The 22,475-nt window shown below is 37.4% G+C and overlaps 3 protein-coding genes and 1 long non-coding RNA gene across 7 annotated transcripts; 1 reads left to right on the top strand and 3 right to left on the bottom strand.

Annotated features, from left to right (window-relative positions):
• Nucleotides 1-1,295: 1,295 nt before the first annotated feature.
• On the top strand, nucleotides 1,296-17,121 carry LOC110803538 (uncharacterized). Its single transcript, XM_022009060.2, has 2 exons — nucleotides 1,296-2,266; nucleotides 16,414-17,121. The coding sequence occupies exons 1-2, from the start codon at nucleotides 1,981-1,983 to the stop codon at nucleotides 16,776-16,778; spliced, it is 651 nt and encodes a 216-aa protein (XP_021864752.1). The 5' UTR covers nucleotides 1,296-1,980; the 3' UTR covers nucleotides 16,779-17,121.
• On the bottom strand, nucleotides 3,267-5,236 carry LOC130460834 (uncharacterized). Its single transcript, XR_008920972.1, has 3 exons — nucleotides 5,033-5,236; nucleotides 4,521-4,587; nucleotides 3,267-3,554 (listed from the first exon to the last, which is right to left on the bottom strand). It is a non-coding gene; the product is annotated as an uncharacterized lncRNA (long non-coding RNA).
• Nucleotides 10,465-14,650, bottom strand: LOC130460832 (uncharacterized). Of its 4 annotated transcripts, none has more exons than XR_008920970.1 (3): nucleotides 14,063-14,650; nucleotides 13,557-13,623; nucleotides 10,465-10,597 (listed from the first exon to the last, which is right to left on the bottom strand). XR_008920970.1 is itself a non-coding variant. In XM_056828454.1 (3 exons), the coding sequence occupies exon 3, from the start codon at nucleotides 11,497-11,499 to the stop codon at nucleotides 10,981-10,983; it is 519 nt and encodes a 172-aa protein (XP_056684432.1). In that variant the 5' UTR covers nucleotides 13,557-13,623; nucleotides 14,063-14,650; the 3' UTR covers nucleotides 10,674-10,980. The 4 variants fall into 4 exon arrangements, 1 of the variants encoding a protein (XP_056684432.1); XM_056828454.1 differs by lacking the exon at nucleotides 10,465-10,597 and adding an exon at nucleotides 10,674-11,499; XR_008920969.1 differs by lacking the exon at nucleotides 10,465-10,597 and adding an exon at nucleotides 11,797-12,091.
• Nucleotides 17,122-18,161: 1,040 nt separating the features above from the next.
• Nucleotides 18,162-21,162, bottom strand: LOC110803548 (putative pentatricopeptide repeat-containing protein At3g25060, mitochondrial). The gene has a single exon (XM_022009069.2). It carries the CDS (start codon nucleotides 20,961-20,963, stop codon nucleotides 18,927-18,929), a length of 2,037 nt encoding a protein of 678 aa, XP_021864761.1. The 5' UTR covers nucleotides 20,964-21,162; the 3' UTR covers nucleotides 18,162-18,926.
• Between the last annotated feature and the right edge of the window lie 1,313 nt (nucleotides 21,163-22,475).

Here is a 22,475-nt window from a genome sequence, read left to right on the forward strand (position 1 = left end):
AGTAAAATATAACTAAAACAATAAAAATCTTAACTAAAACAATGAATAACTAAAATGAAATACTACTAACCTAAAACAATGAATAACTAAAACAATTTTTTTCTTAACTAATTACAACAAATATGTAACTAAATCAATAATCTCCTTGAACCAGAGGTGATGCAATGTTTCTACACCAACAGCACCACACAACCACCATACTCAGCACCACCATACTCGGCGCCACCTAAAACTAATTAAAATAACAACAACGACTGTGGTGGTGCGAGGCTTATGCAGCTTCCGTTCGTTCGCGTCGCAACCACCAGTAGGGACTAGCATCAAACTCGTGGCTCGCCTCTACTACCACTGCAATCGACTTTTGTTATTTGACCCACTCGCACCACCACAGTCGCCCTATCATTCCGTTGAAACTTCGCCACAACCGCCCTATCATTTCACAGAAACTCATCGCCTTCCCTAGCCGCACCTCCACTACCGCCACCTCCTGTCAGGAAATCGAAAATAAACAAAATTAATCAAAGATCTAAATTGTAAAATAAGAAATAAAAACAAAAAAAACAAAAAATCTGAAAAATCAATAACCTAAAAATCGACGGATCTGATGATGTTGTTGTCGGTCTTCTTCGCCGCTCGACAGATCCTTCAATGGCGCCTTTCAATCTCCTCTCTCCCCTCCCCCCGAGATCTCCACCACCGCCATTGACGTGATGATACGAAACAATAACATGAGAAGCAATGACGGAGGAGGACGACACTCGCCACCGACAACCAAAACCTCGATATCTGCCTCTCTTGCCTCCACCTCGAGCAGCGCAACACCACCACCGCGATATTAGGGTTTGATGAGAGAGAAAGAAGCAGGGAATTTAGGAGAGAGAGGGAGGCCGAGAGTTTAAGGGAGAGGGAAATGAATTAGGGCTTTGAAATAGGGCAAAAAATAAATATTTATATGACCCGTAAGTTAAAACCCACGAGTTCTTTTGACCCGCGTTATGACCCGCGCCCTGACACGTAGGCACGTCTGACGCTTCAGACGGTCTTATTGAAAAATTTGTAAACATAAATTTACCCCCTTCAATTAGATCAGACTAGAAAAAAAATCAGATTAGATTAAACAAAAAATTATAATAGATTAGAATAAAATTGTCGAATAAAACCGTGTTAGGAACTTAGGATAATTAACGCAAGGTTAGTAAGAGACAAAGAAACACGTGTCACACAACAATGGCGAGTCAATTTCAAGTAGTTAGATGTGAGAGTACAAGTTGTGTAGCCTGAAACCCAGCTCCCAAAAAAGCATTCTGACACTCGGCCTCCCTCACTCTCTTTTCAGTCTACAACAATCCATTTTTGCGCACCATTTTAATCCCCCCATTTTTTCTACTAATTCATTCTTCTTAATTACTGTTTCTCTCCCTTAAATATTTTATTGTTAATTGCTACGGAGTAAAACCCTTTGTCCTTTATCATCTTTATTTTCTGCACTTTTCCAAAGAAAAACAGCAATTCACAACCTAAAAGCCCCTATATTGATTCCCAAAACAGCAATTTTTCCCTTTCTTTGTACTTAATTCAACTTTAGAAAACAGTTTTTCTGTGCTAATTTTGCAAATTTCAGATCTGAAGCCTTAAATATTAAAGAACCCTGTTTTCTGTTTCAAGGGTTTTAGCAGCTACTTTTGTAAAGATTGAATTTCATAAAAGAAAAATAAACCTTTTTAAATTGTTAGTTTTTGTTATTTCAATTGGGAAATTTTACCCTTTTTTTTTTGGTTGCCAATTTCATTTTAATGGGTATCTTGAAAAACCCTTCTAAATTCACAAATCATGCAAATCTTGTACAATTTCAAAGGAAACAGCTGATTCTCTAATCTGGGTTTATATAAACTTTGTCCACCTTTCCGCTGGACTTCATTTACATGAAGGCGGATTTCCAAAGAAATTCTCAGAGAAGAAGAAAAAGTGCAAAAGAAGAAGATGATTCAGCTCTTGTTCCTAGTTCTGTGTGTAGAAATTGGGGTGGCATTTCTCTTGCTAGTGAAAGTGGGTCCATTGAGAGAGCTTGTAATGAAGAGCTTGGATCAGGTTAAATTGGGTAAAGGTCCAGCAACAGTGAAGACCATTGCTGGTACAATGTCTGTGATTTTTATGTTCCATCTTATGAATATTTTGAAGATCCAGAATAAGGGAAATAAGCTTGGTACTATGTCACCTATGGATCAAGTTCTATGGAGGACCCACTTGCTTGAGGCTTCTCTTATGGGTATGATCTCCCATTCTGTATGTTGAATTTCTTGTTGGTTTGGTTTGGTTTGTTTCGCCTAGTTTGTTGTTTCGTGCTGTCGATTGCTTTGTTTGTGTTGATGTTATGAGTTGTGATGTGTAGTTAGAATGACCATTGTTTAGGAAATTGTTTAATTTGTGATGCTAGTATGTGGCATTGTGGAGGAGAGTGATTAGTTTTTTTTTTTGTGTGTGGTAATATTGAGAGATCATGTAGTTAGTATTTGGAGAATTCAAGGGTGTGTGTTCTTATTATTTGGGACAAACAAGGGTATTGTGATTTGTGAATAAGGGAATTCCACTGAATTGAATGTTAAATTTTGTGTGAATGATTGGAAATGGCATAACTTCGCGATGAACAATGGGTGTTGGATAGACTTGTTGGTAATAAGCAACTTGGCAGCTAGCATCTAGTGTTAGAACTTTGGTAATGATAGCTTGCAGAATTTGGCTAGTGTTCTGGTGAAGCCTAATATGGTACTTGAAGTATGGAATGGAAATCAATCAAATCTTGAAATAGCCGTTTAGTAGTTTGGAAATTGTCACGATAAAGCCAATATGCTGTTTACAAATGATGGTTTGCAGAAACAGATGGAATTACATGCCATTTTGGTCAAAATGATCCCAATCCAAATAATATCTAAAATGTTGTTTACGTAAAAGCCAATATCTGTGTTTGTTTATAGTGTTGGAATAGTATATGGCTAGCATTTAGAGCATTCGGAGTGTTAATTCCCGGTATCTTGGAAAAAATGAGGAAAAGAGAATTTAGAATATCCCATTGATGAGGTTTTGGTGAATTGTTTGTTACTTAAAAAAAAAGTTATTGTTAATCCATTGTTCCATGCTCCCTTTTGTCCTTAGTGTTTGCCCCAAAAGAGCTCTTCACATTTTTAAGAGCTAGGCAAAGTTGTGCAAGCGGAGTTGTCCTTTTTTGCCTTTATTGGGGCTTGGGGAGTTGGGGTGTTGTAACACCCCCAATTTCCATACCTGTTTAAGACTTATAGCGGAAGCATAAAATAATGAATTAAGGGTATTACCGCCACATTTAGGCTACAACCCAAATGTAAGGCTATGTTATCTATCAATAATCCAACCTTTATAATTAAACCAACATTGTCACAATTAGATAACTTAAACCAACTACCCAAAAATGTCGTTACAATCTGAATTAAATAAAACCCAACTGATTGTCTTTAGTTGATCTACGTTACTAATAACTTGCTACTAATGTGGTGAAACGGTCGCTCATGATGTGCCATGCATACCTGTAAATTGAAAAAAAAACATATACAGAAAAGAAACCACAAATCAGTGGAAATTGAGTAAGTACTACTTCACCGTGTAAAACAATTTTCGAAAACCTTTTTCTTACTTTGGAAAACATTTTATCTTAAAAACATTTCATGCACAACTAGCACGTAACAAGCACACGCACTCAGTCCATAATTAACAGTTAATTAATTACTAGAGGTAAGAGAACAAGATAATTCCACCATAAATGTAGTTCGAGACTACCACCCTAATGGGTGTAACCACCAAAATAGGTCTTAGTCCTTAAGTGTGCACACCCCCCAGTGAGTGTTTTTAACTCAAAGGAGTAGAATAAGCCTAGGTCGTGCTAGTTAGCTCCGACTAAAATATTGAGACACGATGTGTCATACCACCAATGTGTTCATCACCTTAGGGGATCCTGCCTAAGATGTCTTACCAACTAAGAATATGTTTATCTTTACGTAAATGTTGTTCTATACGTAGCACTGGCGTGGTCACATACACAAAGTAATTAATGGATATCAAAATCACATACTCTTGCACATTTCCAGAAATTGACTAACTATTACGTACACTTCTAATTGCAACAATCCAAATTCATGAGTACCACTTTATTCTGATTATGCATGTCAGGTTGATAAAACCATAAACTCACCATAAATTGTCCAAGACAAAGTAATAACCTTACGCTAAACTACATGACCTGCCTTGTGACTAAGTTTAATGATCAAACACACGGGTCATGCACATGAACTTGATAAAATAGCTACTGGTAGTGTATATATATACCCAAAAGCATTTTGAACATGGAAATCAATTACATAAGAAGAAAGAGTCTATTATGACATTACTGATCTTAATGAATTTGCAAAAGTCATATAACCCACATATACATATTACACATAGTCACGTTAAAATAATATTTTCATAGGGTTAAGGTAGTGAACATAGTAACTTACCTTAACAAGCTTAGTATCACCAACAGCACACGTAAACACTAGTACGTATCCTCACGCTCTACGCACTCTACATACAAGAATGACATAATTAACGTCAATATATATACAATCTGGGTGTAGCTACACCTATAAGAACTCTATGTATATATATATATATATATATATATATATATATATAATACGAGTATAGAGGTTTAAAGATTCTCCAAAACTAAGCTCTATTAGTATGTCAACTTAGCATGGTTACCATTTATATTATCGTTTAAGTGTATGGGTCAAATAAAACAAGAAAGATGGTGCATTTACTTCACATTCCTCTTTTATATTATTAATGGAGGAAATAAGGAATTGAGGGCAATGATGTAGTAGCTCTTGGAAGTCCACGTGATATTCCAATCAAATAATCAAGGCTAAATGAAGTAAGGTTCCTTTTATTTTTGAAATCCGATTATACGGGAATGACAAGGTCGAATAATAAGGAAAACTATACTCTGTTTGAGACGACACATTACCTTTGTTCAAGCTCGGCTCCTAGTGCTAACAGACCGGGTGTAAAGAGGAAGGCGAGGGCTTGAAGACGGTAGTCCTTACGGTAGAATCCGGTGATGTTTAATGGTGTTTCGGTGTAACCGAAAGTAGGTAGAAATCCACTTCAATTCGGCGCTCGAGGTTTTCCTGCGGTTTCTTATGCACGGCTCCTGGTGGTGTTTTGTGAGTGTACGAGGGTTTTGAAAAAAATGTTGTATAGGGTTTTGTACTATTATTTATATGGAAGGAGGATGATAAGGCTGTTCAGAATACGGTTACGATTACTAGCGTAAATTTAGGGATGATGATGTTTATCTTTTTGTTAGTAGCAAATCCTAGACTAATAGGTTACGAGAGGTGATAAGTATGGAGTTTGTTTTACATGAAGAGAAGAACTATCTCTTTTTTTTTTCTTTGGATAATACTTGCTGGACTTTTCAAAATCAAGAAAAGATAATGATGGAGATTACAACTTCGTAATTTGAATGATGAGAACAAAGTCAGAAGGACTTAGTCAATGACGGTTAGTTTGTGTGATCTTTAGGAGTTGGTTATGTGAATTCGAAATAAGGTAAATACGTTTTTTTTTTTTTTAAAATATTTCCATAGATAAAATAAGATATTAGGTAATTAATACGGGTTATTACAATCTATCCTTCTTAAAGAAAGATTCGTCCTCGAATCTTAAGTAACAAGGTATACCATGGTAGTAATAATATTGATGATGCTAACTAGGTAAGGTTATAAATGTTAATTTAGATTATTATTGGTGCAAAAATGTAACAAGGTATACCATGGTAGTAATAATATTGATGATGCTAACTAGGTAAGGTTATAAATGTTAATTTAGATTATTATTGGTGCAAAAATGTTTAAATCTATCCTCCTTAAAGGGAGTTACGTCCCCGTAACTCTGATAAATACCTGGGTAAATAGTTCAGGGTATTTTTGTCTCATGGCATCTTCTGCTTCCCAAGTGGCCTCCTCGGTTTGATGGTTCGACCATAAAACTTTTACTATTTTCACCTCCTTGTTTCTTGTTTTTCTCACTTTCTCATCTAATATTTTTGTGGGTTTCTCTTCATAAGTCAAAGTCTCATCCAATTCTACTATTTCTGGCTCAATCACATGCGACGGATCATGGATATACTTCTTGAGTTGTGAAATGTGAAAAACGTCATGCACCTTAGACAACTCGGTTGGCATGGCGAGTCTATAAGCAACTTCTCCAACTCTTTCTAACACTTCATAGGGGCCAATATACCTCGGGCTAAGTTTTCCCTTTTTACCAAATCTCATAACACCTTTGGTTGGTGAAACTTTCAACAACACCTTTTCTCCTATTTCGAAGACAGCTTGGCGACGATCCTGATCAGCATATGATTTCTGTCTATCTTGTGCAGCTTTCATCCTCTCTTGGATAATTCGTACTTTCTCAACCGTGTCATGCAAATACTCAGGGCCTAACACCACTTGGTCAGTCACATCACTCCAGCATAACGGGCTTCTACATTTTCTTCCATAGAGGGCTTCATAAGGAGCCATTCCTATACTTGCATGGTAGCTATTATTATAGGAAAATTCTACTAAGTCCAATTGCTCTTCCCATGAACCTTTGAAATCAATGGCACAAGCTCTAAGCATGTCTTCTAAGGTCTGAATGGTCCTCTCAGTCTGACCGTCTGTTGCTGGGTGAAATGCAGTACTATACTTCAATTGTGTTCCAAACGCCAAATGCACTTTCTCCCAAAAGTTCGAAAGAAACCTCGCATCTCTATCAGAAACAATGTTTTCAGGCACACCATGGTGTTTTACAATATTCTTAACATACGCAGCTGCCATTTGCTCCATTGACCATGTATCTTTCATCGGAATGAACCTAGCAGTCTTGGTCAAACGATCTACTACGACCCAAATAGTGTTCTTTCCGGTTTTAGTCAGAGGTAAGGCAGTCACAAAATCCATGGATATCGAATCCCACTTCCATTTTGGAACATCTAATGGCTGAAGTAATCCCTTAGGTTTGCTTCTCTCAGCTTTTACCTTCTGGCATGTCATACATCTAGAGACAAATTCAGCGACTTCCCTCTTCATTCCAGGCCACCAGAAGTGTTGCTTGAGATCCTTATAAAGCTTGTCGCCTCCGGGGTGTACCGAATAGGGCGTGAAGTGTCCTTCTTTCATCAACTGGTTCTTTATTTCGTCACACTTCATTGGGACACACCACCGACCCTCATAGCGAATGCTACCATCATCATGCATCTTAAAAGGTCCTATTTCACCGTTCTCCATTTTAGATATCACCCTTTTTAGCTTGACATCATCAGGTTGACCACTTCTAATCTTATTAAATATGGTAGGGGTAATAGTCATAGAATAAAGTTTTATTTCAGATTCCACCTCTCCATACTCCTTAACCTCCAAGTTCAACCTCGAGAATTCTTCACACAACTTATTTGGGAGTACCCACACAGAATTGACTGAATGACTGGATTTCCTGCTCAACGCATCCGCCACTACATTGGCTTTTCCCTCATGGTATTGTATCTCAAGGTCATAATCTTTGATAAGTTCTAGCCATCTCCTTTGCCTCATATTCAGCTCCTTCTGTGTGAAAATATACTTAAGGCTTTTATGGTCTGTGAATATTCTGCAGGTTACCCCATACAAATAGTGTCTCCATACCTTGAGTGCAAAAACAACTGCAGCTAACTCCAGGTCATGAGTAGGGTAGTTTTCCTCAAACGGTTTCAATTGTCTAGAAGCATAAGCCACAACTTTACCATTTTGCATAAGAACACACCCTAAACCTTTCTTTGAAGCGTCACTATAAACATCAAATCCTTCATCTCCAGATGGCAATGTCAGCACCGGGGCTGTGGTTAACCTTGTTTTCAACTCCTGAAAGGATTCCTCACACCTATCATCCCATTGAAACTTCACAGTTTTCTTCATAAGGTTGGTAAGGGGTCTCGCAATCCTCGAAAGTCTTTCACAAACCTACGGTAATAACCAGCTAAACCCAAAAAGCTACGAATCTCAGTCACATTGGTAGGTTTAGGCCAACTCATTACAGCTTGAACCTTTGAGGGGTCTACAGAAACTCCTTCTTTTGATATGATATGACCTAAGAAAGCTACTTCCTTCTTCCAGAATTCACACTTAGATAGTTTTCCGTACAATCTTTTCTCTCTCAAAGTCTCCAAAATCACACGCAGGTGTTGTTCATGATCCTCAGGGGTCTTAGAGTATATCAAAATATCATCAATGAATACTACCACAAATTGATCAAGGTAGGGTCTAAATACACGATTCATGAGGTCCATAAAAACGGCTGGGGCATTGGTTAACCCAAATGGCATAACTGTGAACTCGTAATGGCCATACCTTGTTCTAAAAGCAGTCTTTGCTACGTCTTTTTCCGCAATTTTTAACTGATGGTATCCAGATCTCAAGTCAATCTTAGAGAAGGTTCCAGCACCCTTCAACTGGTCAAAAAGGTCATCTATACGAGGCAATGGATACTTGTTTTTTATCGTGACTTGATTTAGCTCCCTATAATCTATACATAACCTCAGGCTTCCATCCTTCTTCTTCACGAAGAGCACAGGGGCTCCCCATGGTGACACGCTTGGCCTAATATATCCCTTATTCAATAAATCTTCTATCTGATCCTTCAATTCCTTCATCTCAGCAGGGGCCATACGGTAAGGTGCTTTAGAAATTGGTGCAGTTCCTGGAATCAACTCTATGGTGAACTCAACCTCTCTATCCGGGGGCATATCTGGAATATCTTCAGGAAATACATCAGGAAACTCCTTAACAACAAGAATATCACTTAATTCACTATCTTCTCTCCCCAAATCTTGAATCTGACACAGGTAGGCTTCTTGTCCTTTTCTAAGGTACTTATGCATAGCTAAGGCTGATATGATCTTCACCCCAGGTTTGGTTACAATGCCCTGGTAGGATATTCTATTCCCATTTGGACCTTTCAGAACAACCTTTTGATCATGACACTCTATCCGGGCCCTATATTTTCCCAACCAATCCATTCCCAATATGACATCCAAATCATCAAGGTTGAACTCTATAAGGTCTCCTGGTAGTATAGTCCCGCTAATGTTTATTGAAACGTCCTTGTAAAGTTTTCTACATGACACTACCTCCCCAGTTGGAATAGAAATTTGAGCAGAAATATGAGAAGAAGGTTCTAGACCTAACTTCTTAACTAGGGAAGATGATATGAATGAATGTGAAGCTCCAGAATCAAAAAGTACATATGCAGGAATAGAGTTTATAAGAAAAGTACCAGTCACCACATTAGCCTCTCCATTAGCCTGAGTTTGGTTCATCACAAATATCCTCCCCTTGTTACCACCATTCACATTCCCATTGCTGCCATTCGGGGTAGACAAGGTCTTGTTAGGGCCATTTTGAGCAGATTGGCTCCCTGAAGGGTTCCCTTGGTTGTTGTTATTCCTGAAATTGTTCTGCCTCCCTTGTTGTTGTTGACCACCATTTTGCTTAGCATAACACTCAAACTCACGATGTCCCATCTTCTTGCAACCAAAGCACTGCACAGCATTTCCCTTACAATCAACTCCTGGGTGGTCCTTACTACACTGCTTGCAATAGTAGTGTCTCTCATTTCTTTTTCCGTTCACATTCCCATACTTCTGGTTCTGCCCTTGGTTTTGGGGTTTCCCTCCATTGTTTCCTCGATAATTGTTGTTATTTCCATGGTATCCTCTACCCGAACCCTGATCACCATTGTTGTACCTAGCCCTTTTATCCCCATAGCCTCCAGAATTTCCCCCATTCTGATTGTTGTTCCTCGAATCTCCCTCCTTTCTCTTACCCCTAGACTTGATTTCCTCCTCTAGCTTCTCAACTCTGTAGTGACTTGCTGCGCTAACATAAGCTTCTTGCAAGGTTCGGCATCTCAAAACAATCACAACCTTCTGGGTGTCAAAGTTCAAACCTCGAATGAATTTGTTTGCCTTAGCTCTCTCATCAGGGACCATGGTAGGTGCAAATCTAGCTAGCTCTAGGAACTTGGAATGATATTCCTGGACAGACATGTTTCTCTGCCTCAGGTTAGCAAACTCATCGAATTTCTGCATTTTGACATGTTCAGGGTAAAACCTGTCCCTCATAGCATCCTTAAAGGCCTCCCAGTTAAATCCATGTCCAGCAACTAGGTCATCTCGGGAGGTGGACCACCAAATATCAGCTTCTGCCTTAAGATAATAGGTTGCAGAAGGGATTCTCTCTTCCTCAGGGCACCCTATAGCCTCAAACAGTTTATCAAATTCACGGATCCAGTTTTCTAGGATACTAGGGTCCTCTTCACCTTGGAAGTAAGGTGGGTTTCTACTGGCAACTTTCTTAGCATAGTCAGGATTGTTGTTTCCATTGTTGTTGTTGTTGTTGTTGTTGTTCAACAAAGCAGCTCCTAAGGTTTGGGTCAGTTCTGTGAGTTGCTGAAGTCGTGCAGCCAACTCAGCATTAGTGGGAGGACGATTGTTTCTTCCTGACATGGTTATCTGCATCAAAGGATTGATGTATTCCTCAATTAATTACTACTCTCTTCTAGTTTACGTGTACATTTAGACAATTTAATCACAGACAATTTCCACCAGACAGAATTTACAAAGATTTCCACCTCATATAATTCAAGAAATATCCAACACATAAAACTAATAATAATTCTCTTTATCATTTCAATAATATAATCAATTGACATTGAATATCCCAATAGGGTTTGTCCATTAATGAAAGAAAACTTAACTAAACAAGCAACAAAAAAAAAGAAAAAAAAGAAAAACTAATAAATGAAAATATACCCTTGGTCAAAATAAACCATTCCTACGACTACTTCTATTCCATGAGGGGCCATATAGCCCCACTACTAAGTCTTTTCAAAATCTCACTCGTCAAACTCTTCTTCGGGGTCTTCTTCCTCGGGGTCTTCTTCTTCAGGGTCTTCTTCAGGGTCTTCTTCTATTTGGAGGTCCACTCGCATATCATCTTCCACTTCATCTCTCTCACCTCCTATCCCTTCATTCTCTAACGCGGGTGGTTCCGCATCGATTACTTCCCCCATCTCATCTTCAGGTTCCCACTTTGACCAAGCCTCCATCAACCTCGTCGAGACATACTCAATGGTAAGGAACCATTGACCCTCATATCTGTATTTGGTTGGGTGAATCTCCCCTTCTTCTGTGAGAACATCATCATACATTTCCATAATTGGGATCCAAGGCTCATAACGTGGTATGGTTTTGAGTAGGATGTCTATTATTCTAGCGTGTGTGTCATAGTTGTTCAGGTCTCCTAGGAGATCTCCCCATTCTTCACAACATTCTTTTACTCTTTCTACATAGGGAGGTATGTCCTCATGTTGTCCCATCCTTAGGTTGTAGGGGTACATTGGGTGGTCCTCCATCTATCACAATAAAATAAAAACTAATCACTTACCCCCTTTATCCCATTATTAGAATTCTAAACATATAATAATCAATTATAAATCAAAATAGAAAAAAAAAAAAAAATCATACAGATGTATCCAAATTTATCCCCACTAACAACCATCATTTGAAACTTTATTTTCGAGTAGGTATATGTTCAACACTCCAACTATAATTCGACTCATGGTTATTTAACATAACTCAAAATAATTCCTAAACAAAAATTCATTTAACTTCATCTCCAAAAATAGGGCATTTACTGAGGACTTCCGTATTGTCGCTCAACATAATATCAATCTTTTCCCCGGAACAGAAAGCGCAAAAACATCCAGTTATGCTAGACAGATCTGGTAGTGGCATATCCTTTATCCCTAAGTCCTCTTCTTGGTTTCTTGTAGATGCAGGAGGGGACATAGGCTCTATTTTAATCCCTTCATATACTTCATGTTTAACGAGTGTAACACCATATAAATCTTCTATATATTTTACCCACACATCTTCTCCTTGTACCCAAGCATCAAACTCTTCGAGTATGTTCTCGTAATTAGGCAAGTAGGGTATAAAACTCATCTACAACAAAAAAATATACTAACATGTAAACACATAATAAAGTACAAAAATAGATAGCACATAAAAGCATGATAAACGTCGCTCAACCTCACTAACGGCTTTTTTAAGTTTTAATTCCTAATTAATTCATTTGAAGATCCTAATATTTATTTAACATTAACCAATTTTGTCCTAAAACCTATTGCTCTGATACCAATTTGTAACACCCCCAATTTCCATACCTGTTTAAGACTTATAGCGGAAGCATAAAATAATGAATTAAGGGTATTACCGCCACATTTAGGCTACAACCCAAATGTAAGGCTATGTTATCTATCAATAATCCAACCTTTATAATTAAACCAACATTGTCACAATTAGATAACTTAAACCAACTACCCAAAAATGTCGTTACAATCTGAATTAAATAAAACCCAACTGATTGTCTTTAGTTGATCTACGTTACTAATAACTTGCTACTAATGTGGTGAAACGGTCGCTCATGATGTGCCATGCATACCTGTAAATTGAAAAAAAAACATATACAGAAAAGAAACCACAAATCAGTGGAAATTGAGTAAGTACTACTTCACCGTGTAAAACAATTTTCGAAAACCTTTTTCTTACTTTGGAAAACATTTTATCTTAAAAACATTTCATGCACAACTAGCACGTAACAAGCACACGCACTCAGTCCATAATTAACAGTTAATTAATTACTAGAGGTAAGAGAACAAGATAATTCCACCATAAATGTAGTTCGAGACTACCACCCTAATGGGTGTAACCACCAAAATAGGTCTTAGTCCTTAAGTGTGCACACCCCCCAGTGAGTGTTTTTAACTCAAAGGAGTAGAATAAGCCTAGGTCGTGCTAGTTAGCTCCGACTAAAATATTGAGACACGATGTGTCATACCACCAATGTGTTCATCACCTTAGGGGATCCTGCCTAAGATGTCTTACCAACTAAGAATATGTTTATCTTTACGTAAATGTTGTTCTATACGTAGCACTGGCGTGGTCACATACACAAAGTAATTAATGGATATCAAAATCACATACTCTTGCACATTTCCAGAAATTGACTAACTATTACGTACACTTCTAATTGCAACAATCCAAATTCATGAGTACCACTTTATTCTGATTATGCATGTCAGGTTGATAAAACCATAAACTCACCATAAATTGTCCAAGACAAAGTAATAACCTTACGCTAAACTACATGACCTGCCTTGTGACTAAGTTTAATGATCAAACACACGGGTCATGCACATGAACTTGATAAAATAGCTACTGGTAGTGTATATATATACCCAAAAGCATTTTGAACATGGAAATCAATTACATAAGAAGAAAGAGTCTATTATGACATTACTGATCTTAATGAATTTGCAAAAGTCATATAACCCACATATACATATTACACATAGTCACGTTAAAATAATATTTTCATAGGGTTAAGGTAGTGAACATAGTAACTTACCTTAACAAGCTTAGTATCACCAACAGCACACGTAAACACTAGTACGTATCCTCACGCTCTACGCACTCTACATACAAGAATGACATAATTAACGTCAATATATATACAATCTGGGTGTAGCTACACCTATAAGAACTCTATGTATATATATATATATATATATATATATATAATACGAGTATAGAGGTTTAAAGATTCTCCAAAACTAAGCTCTATTAGTATGTCAACTTAGCATGGTTACCATTTATATTATCGTTTAAGTGTATGGGTCAAATAAAACAAGAAAGATGGTGCATTTACTTCACATTCCTCTTTTATATTATTAATGGAGGAAATAAGGAATTGAGGGCAATGATGTAGTAGCTCTTGGAAGTCCACGTGATATTCCAATCAAATAATCAAGGCTAAATGAAGTAAGGTTCCTTTTATTTTTGAAATCCGATTATACGGGAATGACAAGGTCGAATAATAAGGAAAACTATACTCTGTTTGAGACGACACATTACCTTTGTTCAAGCTCGGCTCCTAGTGCTAACAGACCGGGTGTAAAGAGGAAGGCGAGGGCTTGAAGACGGTAGTCCTTACGGTAGAATCCGGTGATGTTTAATGGTGTTTCGGTGTAACCGAAAGTAGGTAGAAATCCACTTCAATTCGGCGCTCGAGGTTTTCCTGCGGTTTCTTATGCACGGCTCCTGGTGGTGTTTTGTGAGTGTACGAGGGTTTTGAAAAAAATGTTGTATTAGGGTTTTGTACTATTATTTATATGGAAGGAGGATGATAAGGCTGTTCAGAATACGGTTACGATTACTAGCGTAAATTTAGGGATGATGATGTTTATCTTTTTGTTAGTAGCAAATCCTAGACTAATAGGTTACGAGAGGTGATAAGTATGGAGTTTGTTTTACATGAAGAGAAGAACTATCTCTTTTTTTTTTCTTTGGATAATACTTGCTGGACTTTTCAAAATCAAGAAAAGATAATGATGGAGATTACAACTTCGTAATTTGAATGATGAGAACAAAGTCAGAAGGACTTAGTCAATGACGGTTAGTTTGTGTGATCTTTAGGAGTTGGTTATGTGAATTCGAAATAAGGTAAATACGTTTTTTTTTTTTTTAAAATATTTCCATAGATAAAATAAGATATTAGGTAATTAATACGGGTTATTACAGGTGTTAAGTTGGGAAAGTCAACAAAAAATCTATGGGGCAAATTCGAAGGGACAAACCAAATAGGAAACCTGTGGCAGTCTGAAGGGACGTGGGAAATATGAGTTTGGGTGTCTACAAGGGATCTCCATAACAAGAATGTATTGTATGAAATTTGACCTTTTTTTTTGGACATAGGCTAAAGGTGTAACCTGTAACGTTTAAGGCTCTTATAGTTGTACTGTTGTAGGTTGAGATTAGTAAGAGTAAATTGGAGTTAACATTTGTCGTTTAAGGTGGAAACTGAATAAGGCATTGTTACTTTACCAGTCTCTGTTAAATTACTGTAAGGCTTGAAGGGATGCTTTCTCTGAGTTTTCTCTCTGAAATGTACCAAAGAAATTCAGATGCATATTCTGTTGATGAGATTTTTCTTGGTGCAAGCAAGTCTTGATTGGTTTTTCTGGACTTTTCCTAGTTGAGTGTCTCAAGAAATTATATGTGCATGCTGTTCAACTGCCATGAGCAGCTCCTAAGATTTGCATCTTGTGGTCAGTCTTAGGTGTTAAATGTTGGCGATATTACCATTTGCAATCTCAACATGTTATATCCCAGATGCTTTCTCCTTAGTAAAAAGTCATATGACCTTAATGTAGAATAACAGTTGGTCTGAGATTCCCATATACTTAAACTAGACTATTTCATATTTTCATCTGTACGCCTGGCCGCACCAGTGGTCTTTCTGATAGATTGGGTGACGTTTGAAAAGACTTAACATTGCATTAATAGCATGTTAAGGTATGGTTTTGTATTAAGAATCTATATAGCTCCTTAATGCGAAAATTTGGTGAAAATGAACGTAAAACAATTAGAAGGCAGCTGCTTTCTTGTTTATCACTTGAAATTAGCTGAAAATAGCTGTTCATTTGGAAATTTTTTGGTTGAATTAATCATCTAGTTGTAAAACAGCTTTCTCGAATTTGCTTGCCGTTTACCTTGTGCAAGAACGTGCTTACCTGGACGTCGATGGCTGTTTTTAGAAAGCTGCGTATAACTAATGTGTCAGTGCTCAACAGTCCAAGTATCTATAATTGCGTCAATTGGTTGAGGTTAAATGAGGAACCAACCTATGTATTGCTATGTTATTCCTTGGAGCTCCAAACATTAGCACCTAATAGTTAAACTTAATGTGCACCCTGACATCACAGTGCTCTTTTTATCTGGACGTCACCAAATTGATGGGATATTTTTGACTTTTATATAAAAACAATGATTGTACAACACGTACTCCTGTGTTAAAATGACAAGACGGGCTACTACATTCTTAGGGTTTGAACATAGAGTCTTGGCTAAGCTGGAACAACTACCTTACCAGAGTCAAGAATGCGGTGATTCGGTTTGAACATAGTATTTCTGTTTAATTAACTTGTACTAGAAAATTCTTTTCTTCTTTTACTTGCGTAGTACAATTCTTCTTCCTTGCTTGAGGTCGCTCCTGTTATCTGTCAGTATGAAACATATACTTGTTCACTCTTTTGAATTACGAGAACATGGCCATTTGCTGCCTTGAATTAGATTTACTCTCATCTACAAAATATGGCAGTGACATGTTCTCACCAAAAACGACATCCCTTGTATTTTTGACAGTTTGATTTCTTGCTTTTAACTAGTTTGGGCATCTAACAAAGAAAGCTTAAATTCTTTTACAGGGTTTACTTTATTTCTCGGCTTCTTAATTGAACGTATGCACCATTATCTTCGCAAACTCATTAATATTAGAAGCAAGGTTGGAGCATCAAAAGAGGAGACGGAGAAGCTTGAGAAAGAGAAACAACAACTCAAGGAAAAGGAAGTGAAGGCTTCAAAAGAAATAGCAAAGCTACAAAACGAGCTGTCAAAGCTAACAGATGAAATAAAGAAGGTGAAAGAGGAATCACAAGAGAAAGACAAAACGATTGAGACCGCTGATGGTCATGTAGTTGCCCTTCAGAAACAAGCAGCTGATTTGCTTCTCGAGTATGACCGTCTTTTAGAGGATAACCAACATCTTCAGACCCAACTTCAAAAAAGGTGACAAAACGAACTCGACTAGAATTTTAAGTCAGATACAAACATTTTGAGATTCATATGGTTAAGGCTTTTGTGCCAAAAAAACCTATTTTTTCTCTCTTTTTCAGTTGGACATAAATGATGAATTGTTGTCATTGATGATGGATATCCGATCCCTTCTTTTGGGGCATGGTGTTTGGGGGTTAGAATGAAGGGATTGGAACTCGGTTAATGTAATGGGATCGATGTTCGGGGGTGCTAATTTTTTTTGCAACTTTGATAATTAGTTTTTGTATCCGAAACTTGTGTTCGATCTTTCCATTCATATATGTCTTGGTTTACAGCAACCACATTTTCATACTGGCTAATGATGCCTGGATTAGTTTAACGGCTTTGTATTTGGTGAAAAATTTATGTTTCTGAAGGCTGGTTATACACTTGCTGGTTGCTGCAGTACTCTAAATATTGTGGTAGTTGTCATGAAAGAGTGAAATGGTCATTAAATTGACAGACCACGTTTAGCTCATTCCATCTTCAGTAATACAGTAGCTCGTTATCTGCACTGCTATTAAAGAAAAGTATTGTAAATCAGCGCAAATGTCAGGTCAATGGTTGCGCAAAATTGTAGAAATATCCCTCTCTTCAAAATTTCCCATTATTTTTTCTGGGAATTTTTGTTTGGACCATTGTCATGCTTGGGTAGGCGCCATGCTAATCTTCCAAGAAATTCCTAAATAATCTTCAAGATTAACGAAATATACATATTAGGTGGAATTTTTGTAAATATGTTGAAAATAATACGGAGTATACAATCTAAGATATATAATTGCTCTTTTAAAATAAATAAAAATAAAAGAATATAATTTTATCATAGAAGTTTCAGATTGTATATTTTGACAATGTATTTACCAAAATGCAACTTGTTATACTTTGCTCGTTAATCTTGTAATCTGGGCAACTCTCCTTAATCTTCCCATGTGGTATTTAAAATTTACATGTATTCCACTATGTGGGGAGCTAACATCCTATAACCAAAAGTTGTTGAAGACAAAGCATTGAATTACCTCTGTAGCTTCACAGTAGTTTTTCGGCATGATAATCTTTTCAAAAGCAGAGTTACTAATTACTATGGTTGTATTTTAAGTGTTTTCAAGGCTAAAATGAAGAACAAGAAAGTAAGACTTACGGAACTTTTTATGTCGTGGTAATCAAACCACTGTCTTGAAAACGAGATTCGGTGCAACCGGGTTGCACAATTGTATTCACCGATTTGTTCCCTAAGGTTTACACAACTCTCAACACAATGACACTCTTGGGTGTGAGATGAAGTTACTAGAACTTATGCCCAAAAGAGAGGAAGAAAAGGCGATGATAAGAGAATAATTTTTTCTGTCAACAACACAAAGAATGAAGCAAGTGTTATATAGGATTAGTGGAGGATATCAAACAGCCCAAGGAGATCAAAGGACTCAAAGGAATCCATTGAACTTAATCATGACAATTAACATATGAAAATGAAGAGTTAAAACCCCTTTAATCAACAGGGAGTTAAACTCACTTAACTCATTATAATCAGAAAGGTTAACAACCCTTAAATCATCATACTTAATAAGGCTGCCAAAAAAGGAATCCCAAGGAAGCAAACCAACGTCCAAAAAACGTCTTTTTGCATCCGCCGGATGGTCCGCTCGATCGGGCGCCCACCGCCCGATCGGGCGAATTACTCACCCATTTTTCTTAGTACGCGCGCCCGATCGGGCGCCATCCGCCCGATGGTCCGATGGACTTCTTTTTCAAGCTTTACTTCCAACAATTATTCCCATTTGAATGAGAACGAAGCTAATCTGCATATCCAAGGGGCACAAATCTCCGATCACTTGTACTGATGATACTGAATCATATGTATCTTACCACACTCGTGTTTGAACAATCAATCGTCTCAAAATTGTCTGTTGACAATCCTGAATATGTATTGAATTGTTTCAGAGGTGACGTGATCTCCCACAAACTCTTGTAACATTGCAATTTCACCAATAAGCAACTTGGCATGCTAATCTTCTGAGAAATTCCCTCGGGTGTCTTAGCAAACAATGATCCCAGTTTCCAGAAAATCCAGAAGCCACCTTCAGAGAATGATCAGTTGATAAAAGGATTTGGCACCTGTACTCACCACTCACCAGTAATCTCCACATGAGCAGACACCATGCTTGAAGTGATGAAATCGTTTCACATCCCTTACAACAATCTCCCTATCGACAATTTTCGATATATATTTGATTGCTTCATGACAATCTCCACAAACTCTTAGATTCTTAGTAATCACCAGCTTAGTCCCTGATTCAGTATTCAAAAGGCCAAATGCAATAGCCAGTCTCTCACTATGAAAACTTAACATTCTCACCTTCACTTCTTCCTCAACATCATGCAAAACATACTCAGTTTTTGGTGTATAACCCATGCTTCTCATCTCATGGTCCAATTTCTCTATTATCATCACCATTTCCTCATACTGATAATGGCTTTTATCTTCCATAAGAAAAGCATGAAGCTTACCTTTCACCTCTACCATGCTATACCCAGGGACTTTCTTCATACCAGCCTTCCTCATCGCGTTCCTCACCTCACCTACTTCCTTCCACTTTTTCGCTGATGCAAAAAAGTTTGCAACTAAAGAATAGATTCCAGAATCATCTGGCTGTAATTCTAGAACTTTCTTTGCAGCCAACTCTCCAATGGAAAATTTTCTATGATTATGACAACCAGATAAAAGGGCGGCCCAGATGGACATTCCATTTCCAGCTTCATGTATTTTCATGGAGTTTATTAAATCAAGAGCTTCTTCTACTTTACCTGCACGAGCCAACATATCAACAACACAAGCATAATGTTTTTCTCTAGGTTCAATCTTGTATCTGTTGATCATTTCATTGAACCAGTGTTTGCCTTGCTCTATAAGTCCTGAATGACCTAAACCTGAAAGAAGAGACGCGAATGTTGCATCATCGGGAACTGAGTTAGTCTTGATCATCTCATGGAAAACTGAGAGGGCATCCTTTCCATGACCGTGAATTCCATAACTTGCGATCATAGTATTCCATAAGATAACATCTTTGCAACTTATCGTATCAAAGAGAACACGAGCAGATGAAAGAACCCCACATTTGGCATACATGTCAATCACAGCAGTAGAAGAAACATGTTCAAATTCTTGTCTACGAAGAATATATGCATGAATTGACTTACCCTTTTTCAAGTATCCAACATGTGAACAAGCTAAAAGAGCACTTACAAGAGAGGCTGAATCTGGTCTGCATCTAACCCTCTGCATCTCTATCAATAATTCAAGAGCTTCTTTAGCAAAACCATTTTGAGCATAGCCTGATATTAAAGCACTCCAAGAAACAACATTTTTCTGAGGCATGTTACAGAAAACACTATATGCCACGCCTAAATGACCGTTCTTTGCGTACATATCCACAAGACTAGTATGAATAACAACATCCATTTGAAGATTTCTTCTTATTAAATGTCCATGTACTGAAAGACACATCTTCATATCCCCAATATCAGTGCAAGCTTGAATTAATCCCAACATGACAACCCCATCTCCTTCCATCCCATGTCGTTGCATCTCACGAAAAACTCCAATTGATTCCATCCCCTGTCCAATCTTTGCAAACCCAGTCACCATCGTTGTCCAACAAACAAGATCCTTCCTCTTCATCCCCTCAAAAACCGCTTTCGCCTCCACCATCTTCCCACCTTTGGTCAACAAATTCAGCACCGAACAGGCAACAAAATCATCATCCTTATACCCATACTCAACAGCCTGATGCCAGACCTCTTCTCCCATTTCGAAATCACACAAGCTTGCGCACGCCTTAATAGTCACCGTAAAAGACGAACTATCCGGCTTCAACCCATCAGAAACCATCTTCCAATAAAGATCCACAACCTCACTATAAAAACCCATTCGTGAATATGCAACAATCATTGCATTCCAAGCATCAATACCTCTCTGAGGCAATTCGTCGAACACTTGGCGTGCAAGTTTGATGTCGCCAATATGAGCATAGGATGATATGAGCTTTGTAGCTGGGTTTCTCTGGTTGAATAAACCGCTGGTAATGAGGAGTGCATGTATTTTTGAAAGCGTCGATTTTTGTTTGCAGGATGATAGTAAGGTTTTAAAGTGTTTAGTTAACCACATCTGTTAATTATAAGCACAAATGTTTGAACTTTTAACTGTAATAGTAGCCGTTGGTTGTTGGCGGCAATATAATTCTAGCGCGCGATGCAGGTCAGAAATGGGCAGATGGACTCGATGGTAGACCTGATCGGCTTGAGCCCGACCTGCTTTAAATAGAATGTTAGGGGTTTTCAATTTCTGCCCCATTTTTTCAATTTGAGGGGAACAACTCAAGATTGCGATTTTAGTTAAAAAATTGGCCATGTCTGATAATAATCCGAAAAATTCGTGATTTTTACCCGAAATTGCAGATTTTGGCACAAAAAATGGTCTTAAAGTTTGGGTCGGACCGTCCTGACATGACATGATGGCCTGAGTTTTTTTTATCCTAGGGAAGCCCGCCTTTTGATAGGTCTAGCCGATGTCTATAATATTTTCTGCGCAAAAAGTTATTAAGATTAGATTCGATCATAAGTATTGGACTTTTCGATACCACTTTCAAAGATTTCAACCAAATACTCTAGTTGATGGTCTAGTAAAGTGGTTGATGAACTTTTGGGTACCACTTTCAAAGATTTCAACCAAACATCTACTCATTGATGGTTTATGAAGTTGTTGATGAACTAGTAAAGTGGACGGAATTTATACTAGGAGATATTGGAGATATTATATACTCCAGATTATGGAAATAATATATGAGACATAATACTAATTTGCTAAATGAGTTTTTGGTAATATTTAGTCTAATCGTTATATTAATAATGAAAAATATATGTATTTAATATTTTGGTCAAATCAGCGTATTAGTATAAAATATTTTGGTCAAATTAGCGTATCAATCATATCAATCATATAAAATATGTAATACGTAGTAGGGGCGAAAATTGAATACTTCGTATTAGATTATTAAATGACCACGGTTAAGATTTATTCATTTTGTGGTAATTTTAGGAATAGAAATATTTCAGTCAAATATGCTACAAAGTATATAAAAAAATTGGTCAAATAATTTTAAAATATCGGTGCACGAGACTTACTCTAGTGTTAACTACTACTTCGTATTCTACTAGCATAATTTTATATTCTCGTAAAAACAACACACATCATGCAATTGAGAAATTTCTAAACAATCATCTTGATATGCAAATCAAGTGGCATTCTCATAAATATAATGAACTAAAACAATCTTAAAAATGCAGTAGTCTATTTGATACTCCCTCCGTCCCTTAATACTCGCACCGCTTTCCTTTTCGGACCGTCCCTTAATACTTGCACCGTTTCTATAAATGGAAATTCTTACCAATATTATATTATTTCTCACACTTACCTACTAACACACCTACACCACTACTCCCTACAAAAAATCATTTAAAAATTCACATACCCCACTCACCACTCCCCATCCCTTACCCATTTCCCACTAATTATATTAAAAAAATACTCCACTATCAACTAACACTATTAAATTAATAAGTCAATTTAAGTGTCTTAAACTCCGCACCGGTCAAACCGGTGCGAGTATTAAGGGACGGA

Source organism: Spinacia oleracea, chromosome 1 (assembly GCF_020520425.1).
Source record: "Spinacia oleracea cultivar Varoflay chromosome 1, BTI_SOV_V1, whole genome shotgun sequence".
NCBI lineage: Eukaryota > Viridiplantae > Streptophyta > Magnoliopsida > Caryophyllales > Amaranthaceae > Spinacia > Spinacia oleracea.

Excerpts from the sequence above, each read along its gene's own strand:
- LOC110803538 (XM_022009060.2), top strand. The coding sequence starts at position 1,981 with ATGATTCAGCTCTTGTTCCTAGTTCTGTGTGTAGAAATTGGGGTGGCA. Across the intron at positions 2,267-16,413 it reads GCTTGAGGCTTCTCTTATGG|GGTTTACTTTATTTCTCGGC; the intron begins GTATGATCTCCC and ends ATTCTTTTACAG.
- LOC130460832 (XM_056828454.1), bottom strand. The coding sequence starts at position 11,499 with ATGGAGGACCACCCAATGTACCCCTACAACCTAAGGATGGGACAACAT.
- LOC110803548 (XM_022009069.2), bottom strand. The coding sequence starts at position 20,963 with ATGTGGTTAACTAAACACTTTAAAACCTTACTATCATCCTGCAAACAA.